This window comes from Cheilinus undulatus, linkage group 13 (assembly GCF_018320785.1).
Source record: "Cheilinus undulatus linkage group 13, ASM1832078v1, whole genome shotgun sequence".
Taxonomy (NCBI): Eukaryota; Metazoa; Chordata; class Actinopteri; order Labriformes; family Labridae; genus Cheilinus; species Cheilinus undulatus.
Window position 1 is genome coordinate 17,100,544 of NC_054877.1, and position 12,205 is coordinate 17,112,748.

The 12,205-nt window shown below is 39.2% G+C and overlaps 1 protein-coding gene across 2 annotated transcripts; it reads left to right on the forward strand.

Moving 5' to 3' along the window:
• The first annotated feature begins 1,650 nt into the window (after positions 1-1,650).
• LOC121520168 (aquaporin-1-like) lies at positions 1,651-11,693 on the forward strand. 2 transcript variants are annotated; one of them, XM_041803513.1, is made up of 8 exons: positions 1,651-2,160; positions 5,644-5,802; positions 5,985-6,065; positions 6,151-6,309; positions 6,519-6,905; positions 6,987-7,151; positions 11,191-11,271; positions 11,358-11,693. In XM_041803513.1, the coding sequence occupies exons 1-8, from the start codon at positions 1,798-1,800 to the stop codon at positions 11,550-11,552; spliced, it is 1,590 nt and encodes a 529-aa protein (XP_041659447.1). In that variant the 5' UTR covers positions 1,651-1,797; the 3' UTR covers positions 11,553-11,693. The 2 variants fall into 2 exon arrangements, with proteins under 2 accessions (XP_041659447.1, XP_041659448.1); XM_041803514.1 differs by having other exon boundaries at positions 1,657-2,160; positions 6,834-6,905.
• The last annotated feature ends 512 nt before the right edge of the window (positions 11,694-12,205 follow it).

Genomic DNA, 12,205 nt, shown 5'->3' on the forward strand with positions numbered 1-12,205 from the left:
CCGTGCTGGCCTTTCTCACTGGAAATGCCAAGTGTGTGGGGTATTAATGTTACAGGGGTGGGTTTTAATGACTGAACCAGCCACCAGCCACAGTTACAAATGTCCCGCTTCAATTATAAAAATTAAGAATCTCTCTGTCTTTAAAAATTTTAGGATGTCTTGACCATTGCTGAATAAATGTTAACAAAAGAAAAGAAGGGGTTTGTTTCAGGGTTGAGAAGATTTGTAAGAAACACGACTTCAGTGCAAAAGTAAAAAACAAATCACAGTTTGCTTTAATCACTTTAGCTTTTTGGCTTTTGAGAGTTTGCACACAAAGGAAAGGAGATATGAATTTGCAAAAGCACACAAAATTTGGACCTCTGATGACTGAAAATTTAAACTATTTGGTTCAAATTGCAGAGTCTATGTCTGCAGACAAACTGGTGAACGTCTTAAAGCACCATGCGTGACACCCACAATAAAGCATGGAGGTGGCAGCGCCATGGTATGGGGATGTTTTTTCAGGCAATAGAGTAGGATATTTGATTGAAGTAAAGGTATCATGAAAAAGAACAGTATTACTCCACCCTCCGGCATCATGCAGTTCCATCTGGATTTGTGGGTCAGAACTTTGCTTTGCAGCAAGATAATGACCCTAAGCATTCTTCCAAGCTCTGCCAGGGTTACCTAGACAAAAATCTTTATATAATAATCTTTTTTCATTATTTTGTTGCAAAGTATATCAATGAAACATTTTCTGTACAAATTTGATCTTTCCATTCCAAACTTTTGTCCTGTAGTGAATATACAGTTTAGCCAGACCTCCCTGGCTGCTTGTTTGTTTCTGCTGTATGCTGCCCTGTAATTGGCTCATTACTAGTTCAATGAGGGGAAAAAAAAATATAAAAAAGAATAAAAATAAAGAAATCATGAAAATTAAGCAGTGATCTGTGCTCTCACTGAATGTGCCAAAACTACGCCCACTAAGCTGTTAAAAGCTGTTCCGACCTGACAATGAAGAGTTCATCCATCTGCTCTGTTAAAGCTGGCCAGCTCTGCATGTTTGATCCACCAGAGCTAAAATCAGATTCAGAACCTGAGGACACTGACCTCCCTGTCCTCAGGGAACTGCAGTAAACAGAATGAGCTGTCTGGCATCCAAGGACAGAGCTAGCTAAACTGCAGACTTAAATGTTAAAACTTGAAGTAGCCTACAATCCAGCAGGAGAACTGAAGATGCTAGAGGGCTACAGCATTTTCATTAAATTGCTGAAGGGACTGGATTATGATAAGAAGCTCCAGTGCATCATTGACCCCCCCTAAATTGGCTGTGCCAAAAAACAGCTACTTTTTTCCAATATTTATCATGTGTTTTGAGGCCAATTTCTGATTTTGCACACTGGCTTTAATTTTTGATGACAGTTCACCTTTCTATGTTTGTGTGCTGGAATAACAAAAACCTATTTTTAACTTGGATTTTTTCAAATCCTTTGTCATGTAAGACTCGGAAAAGATACTGCCTTTATCACCTCCTCTTGCTCAACAGCTTGCTGTGGTGTTAAATGAGTTGTTAACCAGCAGCACCGCCTCCTGTTAAACTGGAAAAGCACTGACAGAGCAGCAGATATGCCCAGGGTTTATGTTGGTCTCTCAGCTGCTGGCAATCAGGCCTGATTATTTAAAGCCACCCAACATCACTGGTGTTTTCAACTGGGCTGCTGGTTGAACTAGATCCCTTCCTGAGCAGCAGTCGCGGTGTAAATGGTGCCAAGAAAATCATCTCTGTAGCATGAGTCTGGTATCGTCCTGATAGTCATGTCAGAGATCAGAATGTGGGCCTTCTGGAGGGCCGTCGTGGCCGAGCTCCTTGGAATGACCGTCTTTGTCTTCATCGGTCTCTCAGCCGCAGTTGGAGGCATTAATAACACCTACCCTGACCAGGAGATAAAGGTAGCATTAGCGTTTGGTTTAGCTGTTGCCACACTAGCTCAGTGTTTAGGTCACATCAGCGGCGCCCACCTGAATCCTGCCATCACCCTGGGCATGCTGGTCAACTGCCAGATGAGCGTCTTCAGAGCTCTTTTCTATGTCATGGCTCAGATGTTGGGAGCACTGGCTGGCAGTGGTATTGTGTACGGTATCAGGCCCAAAACCATAGAGTCACTCGGTGTTAACAAGGTAAGATGGAGTCCAGTTTTCCCAAGTATTGTTTTAATTAATGAAAAACATGTTTTGCTCAGGCTGAGTGACATTTGATGAATTAGCTGGCAAGTTTCTTTGTAGGAAACAAACTGTCAGTCCCAGGTTTGGGTTCTGACTGCAAAGACCTTTACAGTTTAGCTGTTTAATTTAAACAGCTAAACAGTATTATGATTATCACACCTTGTATGTAGTTTAATGGCACAAAGGCAGAGGTGCTTTCATCAGGGTGTTTTTCATCAGCCTTGTTTCAAATCATGCTTTTTTTTAATAGCAAGCTATAAATAGACATTGGGTGGTTAAATTCAAAATTTGGTGGCTATTTTCACTCAGGTTCATGTGACTTGTATTTTATGCTAACATCACTGAACTGAAGAAAGTGAACTTATGTGGCCTTTAAGTTTTATTCTTGATTAAAATCTGCTGCCATTGGTAATAACATGCTGGCTAGCTAGAGGATACTAACATCAGCAAGTGGGCTAGTATGCCAACAGTACTAATGCTGCGCTCTATTTGTCATCATAACTCGTATTCCAACTTGTTTTTATGACTTCTGACCGGACGTGGCAAATAGAACGTCTCTCCAAGTTGTATTTACAACTCGTGAACTCGTTCTTTCTCAGAGCACCCCGTGTGGGTAAGTGTAGTTGACATGTTTTCAGAACCTTTCGCTGTTTTTCAGACACAGCACTACCATGTGGTTGAATGTCGTGTGCAGCAACAGTCTTCATACATGAAGTACTGCGCAGTATGTTGTTTTAAAGGCTTATAGGCTAGTAACTGATCAATGATGATAAAAACAATGACAAGCTAACCCAGGAACAGCATCCGTCATTTTTCCAACCTTTTTTTGTATTGATATATGTGGAGCACATACATGCATACTTAAAAACATTATTTGAATGATTCGCCAGTGGATATATGAATTAATACACTAAATACATATATACAGTACATGGGGTACCTAGAAATTAAATAAACCTATTTAGGGATTCACAAATGTCTAGAGTTTTCATTGCTTTTCGTGTAGCGAGCTAATATAATCTTCTATTTGAAATTTTAATTGTCATATCTTTTGTAACTTTTGAGTCCATTTAAACTTATGGATATAATGTTTACCAAACAATATAAGTAAATTCAAAATATAAAGCTTCTGACAGTTTTCAATTCCATTTTCATAATAAAAAAATTACCTCCTTTTCTTTTAACCGAACTCTGGAGCCGGTTTGTACATTATAGAGTTGCTCTACATCCAATCAAAATAAAAGACTATGGAGACATTTATTCCAACTCGTCGTGGTTTGACAAATGAAATGCAAACAACTGGAAAATCCGCTTTTGCAGATGAAAGTGACATCATTCCCAGCTCCGACTTCCGACCTCCGAGGTAAATGGAACGCAGCATAAATCCTACGTCTCACTGAGGGTGTTCACTGTTCCACACTCAATTCTTGGATGTTTTTGAGTGTGCCAGTAGTACACAGTATCTCTGTGTGAATCCACTTTGTGCACTCAGGCTCTCAAAATGTTTATTATTATTTATTTAGCGTGATTTGACTGTTAGCATGCTAGCGCCGAGCTTACATTGGCATCTGCTATCTAGCTAATGTGTTAAAAGCAGCGTATTTCAATCAAGAAAGAGGCATTTAAAGTGAAATAATTTATTTTTTTGAGAGAATAATGCTGACATAAAATGCAAGTTACGTGAATTCAAAATTGAGTGAAAATTTCCATCGGTTATTGCTGTTAAAAAGGAGGAGAAAACAGAGGCAGTTAATTCCAAGGACACAGGAAAATCTATAGAGGCTGGCTGCAGACATCCATATACGCACGCACACTCACTGGATCTGTCATGCTACGCCCACCTTTGTTGCCTTCTATCTTTTTAAAATGTAGGTTTCTTTTCAATAAAGACTGAACTCCATCATGTGAAGGTATTGTACAGTAAACTAACATTTCATCATATTGTAAAAGTGCCAACGTATTCATGATTGTGCCTCAGGCAGATGTAAGCTACACACAAAGCAGTTTGGGAGCTTGGAAGTTTGCAAGGCCAAAAGGTAGTGGCCCTTTAAAAAAAAAAATCTGCATTTTTGCCTTTATTTGATAAGAAAGCTGAAGAGAGAAAGGAAACATGGGAAAAAGAGAGTGGGGGAAGACATACCAAACATGGGCCAAGACCAGGAAACGATCCCTCCACTGGTGAGTTGAGTAGAACAGCCCCAGCTTATGGCCCCCTGCTCTACCAACTGAGCTTCAGATGCAATGAAACCTTAATTCCAAAAAAGATAGTAGGCTACAGCTCTGTCGGATCGCCACTTGTGCATCGTCACTTGAATGTGTTCGGTGGGGCCGTAGATTACAGATGTCTGAGTGCATATACGTTTATGGTGTCTGCAACCATGTGCCTTTTGGAAAATCTGGCAAAATGATCTTTAGATGCATCAGATAATCTGGATTTTGCTAGCTTTGGTTGGTTGGATTTGCTGAATCTAGACCAAAAGTTTGGTGTCCTTTTAGATTTTTTTTCAAATGTGAAAAAAAACTGGCAAATAAATACAGAGCCCAAAGAGGAAATGCAATCATATGTTTTATTAAACTCTGTTTAATGAAAAATATCAGTCAAGATCTGAACTCATTTATATAGTCATAGTTTGTGTCTTTGTTATCAGTTCTCAATTAATTAACTTATTACTCATTTTAAGTGTGGGTTTTTTTGTGCTCTGTTTAAGCCAATAATGTAATTAAATTCAGGGTAGTTTGTTTCAGCAGCATTTTAAGTTTGATTTCTATAGGTTTTTTTACTACAGTAATGCAAGTTGATACTAAAGCCCCATCTAACATTTCTAGCAGCATGTCAAGTATTATTTTAGTTTTTTTTAATATCTAACACTAATTCAGGCAAAGAAATATGGAAGTCCTAAGAGGACATGCACAGAAGTATTTAATTTTACACTTTTTTCCCTAATTTCAAAAATGCAAAATGTCAAAGAAAGGACCAGAAGGCACTCTTAATCATGAGAAAGTGGAATAAATTGAAATGTATAGATGTATATCTGCTTAGGGCTTCCATAAATTTAGATTTTCAGTATACTTTAATCCTATAGTTAGGCAAAAAACTTATTAACACGACTTCTTTGGGCAAGTTTGGTACTTATTTTTCAGCACATCTTTGACAGCTAAGTCAGCGATCTGGCATTCCCCAGCATGTTCAGTTTAAAGTAAATCTTTATTGTCCTTAAGAATAGAATAGGAAATAGCCTGTAATGTTCTTAACCATACAATTAGGATGGGTTCAGCATTACAGTTCACAATGTCCAGACATCCACAGTAACATGCATTAAAGTGAAAAATAGGACTACAGATTGCACAGAAATTAAGTATTGCTCAGCAGGCGAAGTTTATCTGCAAGAAACCACAGGATCAGAAAGTTAGCTAAAGTGCCTCTCCTTTTGTGTGCAGCTAAATGGAATCAGTCCAGGTCAGGGTTTTGGTGTAGAATTCCTGCTCACCCTCCAGCTCGTCCTCTGTGTTCTTGCCGTCACCGACAAAAGGCGTGATGTCAATGGATTTGCACCTTTGGCAATCGGACTGTCTGTAGGGCTGGGACACCTTGCTGGAGTGAGTATAAGCCAACAGCATTTCCGGCCCTCTTAATTTGGAAGATGGTTTCTCCATTTCAGTGGCGCCTGATACAATGGATTGGCATAGGATGAAGTGGCTGCAAATCAGACGTTAATGTAATCTGCTGATGCACAGCCAAAAAAGCTCAGCGTTGTTTTCCTCTGATATGCTTTTTGCAGATCAGCTACACAGGATGTGGAATCAACCCGGCGCGATCATTTGGGCCTGCAGTCATACAGAACTCCTTTGAGGATCACTGGGTGAGGATTTAATGCAGTGCTTGATGAGTTTTTGACTACAAAGTTAGTCCTAAGCATGTTTCGGTCCTGTAATTTTGTCCTGTAGGTGTACTGGGTCGGTCCGCTGAGTGGAGGAGTAGTGGCAGCTCTTCTGTATGATTTTCTGCTTGCACCCAGAGATGAGCCTTTCAGCGAGCGAACAAGAGCCCTTTTCTGCTGGGGCCCCACACTGGAAAATGAAATTCGTGAGCCACTTCTTGAGGAGGTTAAAGACTGGTGAAAAAGAGCCAGTCTGAGTGCAAATTACCTCTCTATTCTGCTTTTTTGTACTGATTAAAAAACCTTTTCAATTTCAGGACTCTCATCTTCTCTTTTACGCCCAAATGTGTGAAATGAAAATTTGTGCAGCACATCTTTTTCCTGTTTCAAGCCTTATCTCCTCCCCTCTGCACTTCTTCACTATAAATACTGCAGCATGTTAACACCGCAGACTCATCAGAGGCAGATATGACAGAAATAAAAAGCTCGGTGTTTTGGAGGGCAGTGGCTGCAGAGTTTGTGGGCATGCTGCTTTTCATTTTCATTGGTTTGTCTGCCATTGTTGGGGCGCATGTGAGCGATATCGCTCAGGAGCTGAAGGTGTCGCTGGCCTTTGCTCTGGCCATTGCCACCTTAGCTCAGAGTCTGGGGCACGTCAGCGGGGCACACTTGAACCCTGCGGTGACTTTGGGCCTGCTGGTCAGCTGTCAGATCAGTGCGCTAAGATGTGTTTGTTACATCCTGGCTCAGATGCTCGGAGCAGTCACAGCCAGTGCGATTGTGAATGGATTTAAGAGAAGTGGATCTCTTGGTGTCAACATGGTAAGAGATGATCCATTTCGTTAAACTTCATGGAAAATAATCACCTGAATTTGCTCTAATATCTCTTTTTTTATTATTTAGCTTGCCAGTGATGTGTCTGTCGGACAAGGCTTCACGATCGAGTTCCTCGCCACCTTTCAGCTAGTCCTGTGTGTGATAGCGGTGACTGATAAGAGACGCAGGGATGTCACAGGCTCTGCGCCGCTGGCTATTGGCCTTTCAGTAGGACTCGGGCACTTTGCCGCTGTAAGTGGATCACATTCCTATGATTCTGCTGACCTGTGATAGAAAATAACAGAAATTTTGACAAGACAAACTTAAATGACTTCAGGACACAAATAAATTTCTTTCAATGGAAATGGGCACAACCTGAGAGGAGATGAGTAGAGAGAGACAGAAAGGGGTTTCATTAAAGTAACTGTTGAAGGAAATTGTTCAGTACACAATGGTCTGTAGTAAACAGCAATTCACAGGGGATTTTTTGGGGTTTGTTTGACCTTTAGGACTGTGAAGCTTTTCTGCTTTATATTTTTGTGGCAATTATTGTGTTATCTCCAGAAATACATTTGATTCAGTGCTAGTATGGCTCTTTTAAAGACTATTCTTCCTTTATGCAAGAATGAGCCATAATTTTAGACTTTTCAACCATGCCTTGTTGCATAGTTTTGCAATGCCAGAAAGAGGGTGCAGCTAGGCAACTGTAACAACGGCTAAACACTGTTCAATGTAAGTGGTGTCTTTCTAGTGAGTTGTAATGTTATAAAAAAATCTGCTGTACCTTTGTTTCCTTGCAAGAGCTATTTCATCCAAGTCAAAGGTTCTTAAAATCAATTAAATATATATATTAAATACAGAAAATATGCATTTCAAATTAGACCAATGGTCAAAATTCACTCCTTGTGTATAAATTACAAGGAAAAAAAGATCAGACTACCCAAAACGAATGGCTTTTGCATGAACATATTCAGGAGACCACAGCAAAAACCCATTTTTCTATCATTCTATTATTTATTGCAGGGGTTCTCAAACTTCTCGTCCCACAATCACCCCAAAAAAGTGGCAGTGGACCCCCACTGCACCTAAAGGCATTTGAACACAGCCATGCACATTCAAGAACAGTCATGTGCAGACAAGGCCATCCATTATGGAGAGAAAGGGGAGAGATTTCTAGGGCCCAGCCAAACTGGGCCATCTGGAAGTCAACAAAATCAATGTCCATTGTCAAGTTAAGCTGTGATATCCATGTTAAATATTTTTACCTGAATAATAACACTCTGATCAAAGCAACACTCTTAAGCTGTGGTAAAATGGAATTTTAAAAGTACCAGAGCTGGTCAAAACAAGATAGAAGTGGCAAAAACAGGGGGAAATGCCAAAATAGGCACAAAAGTGGTGAAAAGGGTAAACAGTGGCAACATTGGCTTAGAAGGGGCATAAATTGGCAAAGAAGTGATGAAATGGATTAATCAGTGGCAGAAATGGGAGGGAAAGGTGGTGAAACGGAATTAAAAAGTGGTAAAACGGGTTTAACCTGGCAAAAATGGGCATAACACATAGTGAAATTTAGTTAAGATTGGCAAGAATAGGTGTTAAAGGGGTAAAAAGGGGCACTTATGGATAGACTGAGGCAACAATAGGCAAAACGTTTGCAAGAATTGGTGTAGAAATGGCAAAAATGGACAAAGTTCTTAAAGGAGACCAAAATCACTTAAAAGTAAAAGAAATGGGCAGAAAGGTGGCGAAATAGGATTAAGAAGTGGCAGAATTGTTGTGAAGTGGCAAAATTGGGACAAAAGTGGCTAAAATGCACACATATTACACAAAATTGGTGAAAAGTGGCAAAAAATTTAATGGAAAAATTGGGCGGGAAAAGGGAATAAAAAGTGGCACAAATACTTTAAACTCTAGAACCCAATTACAGTCTCAGACACTTTTCAGCTCCATGATGAGGTAACTGTAAGCCAGGACGCTAACTCCAAAACTATTGATTTAACACTCATGCAATGATATTATCAATAAATTACAACCATGGAGGGCCCATTCTCTGGGTCTGTCAGAGGCCCAACCAACACTGTGGGCAGGCCTGTGTGCAAACTTACTTTTTATGGACTTTTTGAACATGACTTTGATTTCAGCATAAATCTCACCAAATGACCATGGTTTTATTTGACATTTAACTAATTTTATGACTATTTTTAATTTAAAAAAATGGTAAAATACACAGTTTGAAATAATTTTGAAAATAGACCTAGTTTTTCTAAGGCATCTGGTGTCCCCCTCTCAGTGTCTCACGACCCCCAAGGGAGCTTGTTCCCCATGTTGAGAACCACTGATGTATTGGTTCGTTTTGAGTTTAAAAACACTATATTATATTATATTATATTACATTATAGGCTGTATTCTTATTTCTATATAGTTTTTAGGCTCAACCATAGGCCAGGGGTTCGATCCCAGCTCCTCTGGTCATGTCAATGCCTTGCAAGACTTTTAACCTTAAACTGCTCTCACTGCTGCATTAGTCGTGTGTGCAAGTTTATGGATGCTTATGAATGGGATTAGTTAATACTGATGGACACTACATCAAGGCCACCCAAAAAGGGGGTATAAAGAGGAGAGGTTTCTGGAGCTCCACCATATTGGGGGCCCATGGAGGTCAGCAAAATCATTGTTCATTGTAAAGTTATGCTGTGAAAACCATATTTAATTTTTTTTTTTTTTTTTGCCTGAATAATAACCACTTTTCTCAAAGAAACTAACAATTAATTTTATTATGCTGTGTACAATATAGCTCTTTTCAAAATGGCAATCAATTTTCTTTAAACAGAATTAGCTTTTTATTGCCAATGGGATTAATGTGGATGGGCACACTTAATTAAACCATTCTGGAAAGTAAATAGACTGATGAGAATAAACATCAGGATGCAAAAAATTTTTTTTTAAAAAGTAGAAGAAACTGAGTCAAATTTACTGGAAAAGAATCGAACTTTGAAAAGAGACAACAAAATTGATGAAAAGTGGAAAAAATGGGTTAAGATTGGGGGGAATGGTAAAAATAGGCAAAAAATGGGAAATTAGATAAAGTTGCAAAGAGAAGTGGAAGAAATGGGCAAAAACGGTTTAAGGTGGAAAATGTGGCAAAAATGCAGGGGCAAAGCAGGGTGAGTAGCGCCAAAAATGGGTAAAAAAAATGCAAAAAATTGTAGGAAATACAGGAAAAGAAGGCAACAAGTGGCAAAAGTGGATGACAAGCATCAAAAATTGGGTTAAATGGAAAATAGGTGCACAAGCAGCTGGTTAAAAGTGACACAAAAGGTTGGGAAAGTGGTGAAGTGGTTGCCGGTAGATAACATACCTACATAGACAGCATAGCTATGTAGCTTTATATCTAATGCTCATGACACCCACCATAGCTATACTTACAGAGCTATGAAGCTAACATTATCTATGCTACGTAGCTATGGTTTCTATACCTTGCACAGCAATGTCAGCTTTAGGTACATTTGCTGACTACTAAAGAATTACTTCATTAGGATTACTAATGCTAGTAGAGCTTCATTGGCTTATGTAGTATTGTTAACTACGTAGCTTGTGAAGCTGTGTTAGATAAAGCTAAAGGTAACGAAAGTAAAGCATTCCACCGCTCAAGTTTCTACCTCTAAAATGTATCAACACATAATTTAATCCTGGATTAAACTGCTAACCTTTTCCTCTGTTTTATTCATGAAATGTTTCTTAGTCTGTAAATTTTGCAATTTGATTATTCCATGAATGTAACTACCAGACTTTATGAATAAAATTGAATAAAAAATAAAAGTTAAACTGCAAGTACGTTGCACCAGTGCATGGGGGCACTTCTGTTCTGACAGACGGCGTCTCACAGTAGATGTCCGCATAAGGGCGTGTCTGAGCTCTACTGTTTTGGTACAAAAAAAAAGGTACAAATGAGTAGCCCTAACCTGACACATTAATGTGTACAAGCATGTCAAAAATTCATATTACTAAAAATCTGGTATAAATAGATTTATTACTAAATGCTATTGCAATAAGAAGCTAAGCTTCAAGTCTATTTGTAGCTGGAGGTAGATTTGTTTTGTAGCCTAAAAGATAGTACACATAAAAACGGATGGAGCATGAAACACTGTAAGAAGAAAACTATTTAAAACCCTTCTAAAACATGTTACAGTGAGTAAAATAAAATTGATAAAAGTGTCCAGGAATCAGTATATTTAAGAGAGAAATATAGAACAATATTATTGTAGTTAAAAAAATAATGACTTCTTTACAGATCAGTTTCACTGGATGTGGTATCAACCCTGCTCGCTCCTTTGGACCTGCCGTGATTCGCAGTGTCATGAAGAACCACTGGGTAATATCAACGTCAACTTAACACTCTTAAATCCCTTTCACTGTCTTTTATTCAGCCAAAGAAGCTGATCTCTGCTTTTCTACCAGGTGTACTGGCTGGGGCCCATGTGTGGTGGCGTTGCAGCAGCTCTTCTCTACGATTTTATCCTGTATCCACGAACAGTCAACCTGAGATCTCGCAGGAACGTCCTGCTTCACGGTCCAGAGGACGACACCAATGAAACTGAAGTAACCGAAGGAGGCAACAGCAGCCCAGGGCCCAGTCAGTGGCCGAAACAATGAAAAACATGCAACTTTTTCAGCTTTTTTGTCCTTAATGGCTTATTTGTGCTATTATTTGAAAGACATGCTTTCAATGGGGTCATGTTTTTGTAAATTTTTGTCTGTTTTTGTACCAGTGATTATTAAAGACCTTTTCAAACATTTTCAGATATTCAAAGTTCAAAGTAAGGTCATTATATCCTTCTATACATTGTGTTTTAACCAAAATAAGACAATGCATATATAGGTCTGCATGACCTTGACATGAGTGTCTTTATAATAAATCACATAGAATACAATAATCTTCTATTCAGGGTGTTTGGCAACAGTCCCAACAGTCTCTGTGTGGAGAAACAACAAAAGGATGTGAATCAGGTAATTGCACATAAAAGCATTTAGTCAGAAAAAGCACAATTAGACAAGATGTGGCCATCACAGATATTTCCTGTTTGGCTTTGCCACAAGAATTTCCCTCTCCATGTACGCACATGGGCTCCTCTCACATCCCTTTTTATGGCTTATGAGTATTCAATGATCACCAACCCCCCTTCCCCCATACATACACACCCTGGGCTAATCATTGAATAACCAAGTGACTTCAAACTCTTGCAGCCCGACAAAGTTTCAGCACACCAGAGTCTGAGGGCAGAGCAGAGCAGAGCAGCCAAGGTCGT